Below are 6,000 nucleotides of genomic sequence, written 5' to 3' on the forward strand. Positions count from 1 at the left end.
TCATTTATAATTTCCTATTGTCCATAATTTGAGGTGGCCAGTATTTTGTTCCATTAAGTTAGAATTAACTACACTGCTGGATTTTTTGGTGAAATTGGAAATAAGATATAGAAGTAGCTCACTGCAATGACATACCTACATCTCAGACTAAGTTATGCATCAAACTATGACGGCAATCCCATTTTCGTAATGAGATCCACTGGCTTTGCAAACTCAAAACCAAATTGTCACATTGCAAGCTAACCTTGGCCTTCGGTTTCTTTACAGAAAAATCTGTCTGCACATTTCGTTTTCTACCATTCATTTTCCCTGGCTTTGCCAAATCTCAGTCAAACTCACATTCCAAACTAATCTAGACTTTGGGCCTCAGTACAAGTCAGCCCGCTAGCAATCACTTCAAGTCAGCCTGCCAGCAAGTCGAGTTTTCTTCCTTACTTACATCTATAAGAGGAACAAGTCATCTGCATGTTCTCTCAAAATCAATCATTAGATTCAGACATTCTGACTGGCTGTCATAACGTATCACCTGATTGGCTACAACTGACAGTTACAAATTACAACAGCAGCATACAGTGGGAGGGCTTAGTACACCACAAGTGCACTTTACCTAAAAATTCTTGTTTTCGAGAGAATAATATCTAAACAATAAAATGTAAAACTTTTAGACTATATTTGATGTGAGAGAAGATTAAGTTTGATAAAAATTAACTTTTCATCTTTAAAAACCAACAGTCATTTGTACAAAAAACTTTACTGGTTATTGCAGAACTTCAAAGAAACACAGCATTCATGGGAATTTAATGTCACAGAGAAAAGATGTTCTTTAACACAAGATTGGATCAAGTGTCCCTTGTGAGACACAAGGTTTAAAAAATCACTTTGCCAGCAAATTTGTTTTCAGACATCTTCAACAGAATATCTTAAAAACTATGAACCCAGAAGAGATAAAACAAACAGGTTTCGAAATAAGCTAGTAAGCAATAATCTCACAAAAAGATATATTTCTAAACCAACCACATAAACTAAAAACTTTCAATGCTACCTGGAACACAAATGCAATATAAAATTTACAGAATGTTCACAACTCAAACTATTAAACTATCTTTCCAGGGTTTGTGTAGATTTATCACAATTATCCACCAAATTACAGCATTTCAAAACTGGCAAAAATTTCTGAAATGTCACTACAGCACTCATGTAACTTTCACATTAAAGGCCCCTGCTCACAAAGTTGGAAGCTGATCCTTTGGTCGATTAGTAAACCTGCACACCAAACCTGAATGACATCTGGTATGATCACGTGCAGATCCTTCTTGTTAATTTGTATTTCATTTGACAACTCGAATGTTTACTCCTAAAGTATTTACCAAAATTCAGTGTATTTGGTGTCTGTTCTTTTGGGCATGTCATAAAGAACAAACACCTTTTTGATCCTGCAGCCACTGATCCTGCATACCACTATGAATCAAGATACAAAGGAATTATGCCAGTGGGCACTGATTTAAATCAATGCTAACTGGCGACTAAAGTCTTTAATTCCTTAGTGTATTTACATTCTACCTGAATTTTTCTACAAAATTAATTTAGGGTATTGTATACTATCAATGGTGGTGTGATTTACATAAAATGTATATAAATTACACATTTCCACTATGCAGAGCACCAAATGTTCCAGAGAATAACAGATAACCTAAATATGAATAACTGGACACCAATTTCAACCCCCCCCCCCCACCCCCCCACCCCCCCGTGCCCCAAAATGCATGCCCAGTGCCTTAACAAATGTGTCACTGAGCATGATGATATCCGAGTCATGTTTTTCCTCAGGTTAATACCCTAGAACAATATTACATAAGCAATAAATTTGCATGTGACAACTGAACTAAAAGCACCTCATTCCTAGCACTTCTGAGCTTTCCATACTACTTCAACACTAGAGAAAATCTGTGACACCAATAGAGCATAATCTATTAAGTTTCCATACATTACCATGAATAAGACTGACAAGTAACATAACATGTTTAACTCAATTTTCATTTACTTACAGTACAAAAATATTGCTGAATCTAATGACTGTTTTCCCAGTTAATGCTTATAAACATGACATCAATAAGTTTCTTGTTTGGGATTGTTCCGTGCTATGACAGCATCAAAGCTGAAATTAATTATTTGTGTAGTGATCATTCCATGGTCCTGTTCAAACATAAAACACATTTGATTATCAATGAACCCCAACTCCTAAACAGTAACATTAAGATGTAACCAGTTACAAATACCTCAACAAAGGAGACAGTTGATCAGATTGTCTGGAATTTGATTCACACTTTGTGGGTCTTTTTTATATTTTATTTATTTATTATTACTTCACTGCGTCCAAGCCTCTTCCACAGATATAGTGATGCAAAGCGTTTTCAAAGTCATTAGAATGATGATTCTTGATATGCTATAATACATCTCAAAGCACAAGACACCCTGCATAAGCAGTGAAGAGAATAACATACATCGAGGACATACATTAGCAATTTTCAATAATAAGATTGCCTTCTACATACGGACTTCTAAAAATCAGATCAGGATCCAGCACCGACTTTGCAGAACACCAATGCTTGAAACCTGGATACATCTGTCCAATAAGTGGTGAAATAAATACTGGACCAGCAGACCAACATCTACGACCAAAATTTTTCTGCAGCAATGATTCAAATTCTGCCATTTCTGCAGAATAAGATATCATCAAATTCTTGTTGCAGAACCAGTCAGTCCATATTGTGCATGTACTAACATCCGTATATGGACAAAGCAATGGTTTGCGCAGATCTAGATCTTTGTTTGTCTGGAAACACAACACAATGGGGGTTGAACATAAATGTTTATGCTTCTCAGCCCAAGTCCTGATCTCCTGCATAAGTGTAGGTAAATGTTCTCTAGGAATTGACCATTTTATCCCTTTGCAATAACTCTCAACAGACACAAATTTCTGCGGTTTAAAACAAAAACCAGTTCTGCACGATGCTGCTTTCATCACCAGTCCAAACTGCTGACGTGAAAGGTATGCTGAAGCATCAGGGAAATACCACGAAATGTATGGGCTGACACTAGTTACTATCTGATGCATAAATATATATGCTCTCTCTATAACTTTCTTCCACATTGGCTGGTAAAACCCTTGATGCAAACGTATTGGATAATGATTTGTGACAGCTATCCTGTTTATAAGGGGGTACCAAAGTAACTCACTGTATAGAGCTGCTGACAGTCTCTCAGATATTCCTGGTATTTCTTTCACTGTGCATACATATGTGACCTGTTGAGCTAGATGTATTGGTACACATTTCAAAGTAACAGATGCAACAATACCTACACAACCAAGGCCACACACAACATGCTGCAATGTTGGACACACAGTTCCGTTTCCATCACATTTTCCACTCTGATCAACAACGTGTTCTGCACAGGGCCACATACAATCAATGGTATCGCCGTGCAAGGACACTACTTTGCACGCTTTAATACATTGTGCAATCGTACCATTGGCACCTATTAGGCCTATAGAAACAGCATCAATAACAGCCATATCTGGCAATGTTCCGTACATTTCTAGCGTAGCGTTGAAATATTCGACGCACTTCAAGATTTCTTTAAGTGTAACTCCTGCTTCTACAGTCAGAATTTGTTCCGCTGGGTCGTACCAGAGGATACGTCTTAAATTGTTTAGAGATATCAGCACATCTCCGTTTTCACTAACTGGGTACGTTCCTCCACTGCATTTCACGGTAACACAGTTTTCTTTCACCTGTTTCAGTATTTTGAATACATCAACTAAATCTTTCGGGTAAAACGTCACTCTCCGCCTTCGACTGGACATAATGAGCAACAAAAATGAAAAATACACAATGTTTTTTAATCAGTTCAAGAAAACTTTGTCATTTTGTTTAAAGTGAGAAAACATAAGAGCTCCAAATAATCACTTACACAAACGAAAACAAAATAATTCTCCTACAACCTACTACATTGTCAACAAACAACAATATCTATGATCTTCCTCGGAAATATGTTTCAATCCAAGTGTACACAGCTAAAGTCTTTGCCGTAGAATTACCCACACAAATCTACAGGTGTCAAATTCATTACAAATAAAACTTAACATCTGTGACGTGGAAACCAACATCCGTAAGAGTGTAATGATGCTTCCTAATCAGTGTACAAAAACAAGAGCTTTCATCTGAGTAGATTCGATGAGCAATGAAATTAAGTGGACCACCCGACTTCGGATAACATCACTGTGCGTATACGTGGTGTATTCCACAACTATGAAAGTTTATTTATTTATTTATTGTATTTATTATATTTTTTGCGTGGAGACACCAACTGGTGTCTTTTGCAAACGTCATAGCATTTTATACAAGCTTAGTACAGTCATATATACATATGTGATTGCATATACATGAGACAAGTGTACCATTGTACCTAATAAGGCACAACATTGAGTGTTACATCATGCCTATTACAAATATTGAGATTTTACACAACTATATATATATATATATATATATATATATATATATATATATATATAATTTATTGTAGTTTAATATTAATATTCACTTACAGGATATAAACACTTGTCAATCAAGAAATATTTCAGTTTCACTTTGAATGAGTTCCCTTTGTGGTAAATTATAGAGCCCGGTAATCTGTTGTACCATATTTGACCACTAATGCATGGACTATGGTCTGTTGTTTTTAATTTTGTTCTTTGTCTGTAGTAGCAGTCTTTATTTTTTGTATTATAGGCATGCATATCAGAGCACTTTGCTGCTTTGTTTTGATGTGTCACAAAAAATATAATTAATCTGTAAAAATACAATGAGTAGACTGTGAGGTATTTATGATGAACAAAGATTTCCCTGCATGAATCTCTATACCCTAATCCATGGATAATTCTAATTGCTCTTTTCTGTAGGGTTAATATTCTGTTCATATGTATTTCGGCAGCACAATCCCATATCTCTATCCTGTAATTAATCTGTGCAAAAATGGTTCCATAATAAATTGTTTTTAATGTCTGATGTGGAACTACTTTTGATAACTAGCTGATTAGATGTAATGAAATGCTGATTTTATTGCATTAAAATTTGATATGGTTTAACCATCTTAGATTTTCATCTAGGTGAATACCTAGAAATCTGCAGCCTTCTGCGTCCACTACTTCAATTCCACCTAAGTTACTGATAGAGGTTTGGTGTGATTTTGTAAGTTTAAATGGCAATAACTGAGATTTACTGATATTAACTTTCAAACCTTGATCTTGGAAATAAATAGTTATTTGACGTAGTCCCTCAGTTGCTACCAACATTAGCTCATCATTTTGTTTACCAAGAAATGACAGTAAGGTATCGTCTGCATACGTTACCAATTGGGAGTTGAAAGGATGCTCTATATCATTTATATACACAAGGAAAAGGAAAGGGCCCAAAATTGAGCCCAGGGTACACCTTGTGTGACTGTCTCATATTTGGACTGGAAATTAATGTTACGATTATTGATTTTGTAAGTCAGCTTTGTACACTACTTGCGGTTAAATAAATATGTAGCCAGCAATTGCATGGATGCAGCATTTACATTGTATGACTCAAGTTTAATTAAAAGTAACTCATGGTTTACCGAGTCAAAGGCTTTAGTAAGGTCTAGAAATATGCCAGCTGTTTGCATTCCTTGATCAAGGGCACCATATGTTTTGTGAAGAAATTCCGTAATTGCTGTGATAGTACTATGATCTTTTCGGAATACATGTTGTGTCTCTGTTAGGAACTTATTTTTCAAGAAATAGTCACTAAGTAGTGACAGCAACACAGCTTCAAATACTTTGCTGAAGACAGGTATTAATGATATGGGCCTGAAATTTGAAACCTCTTCCTTGGATCCTTTTTTTATGCACTGGTTTAACTGTGCTCCATTTCAATACATTTGGAAATGTATGTTTTCTGATACTGCAGTTAA

The 6,000-nt window shown here is 35.6% G+C and overlaps 1 protein-coding gene across 6 annotated transcripts in view; it reads right to left on the bottom strand.

The window, feature by feature from the left end:
• LOC126336846 (L-gulonolactone oxidase-like) overlaps positions 1-4,039 on the bottom strand; it is a 61,478-nt gene extending 57,439 nt beyond the window's left edge. For 5 of the 6 annotated variants that reach the window (XM_050000935.1, XM_050000934.1, XM_050000933.1 and 2 more), the window contains exons 1-2: positions 2,277-4,039; positions 2,046-2,193 (exon numbers count right to left, since the gene is read on the bottom strand). In XM_050000935.1, the coding sequence (XP_049856892.1) occupies positions 2,516-3,865 (1,350 nt within the window). In that variant the 5' untranslated portion in view covers positions 3,866-4,039 and the 3' untranslated portion in view covers positions 2,046-2,193; positions 2,277-2,515. The remainder of the gene's footprint in view (positions 1-2,045; positions 2,194-2,276) is intronic. The other variant, XR_007565017.1, reaches the window with a different exon arrangement.
• Positions 4,040-6,000: the final 1,961 nt, after the last annotated feature.

The sequence above is a fragment of the Schistocerca gregaria genome, chromosome 2 (assembly GCF_023897955.1).
Source record: "Schistocerca gregaria isolate iqSchGreg1 chromosome 2, iqSchGreg1.2, whole genome shotgun sequence".
NCBI classification, from domain to species: domain Eukaryota; kingdom Metazoa; phylum Arthropoda; class Insecta; order Orthoptera; family Acrididae; genus Schistocerca; species Schistocerca gregaria.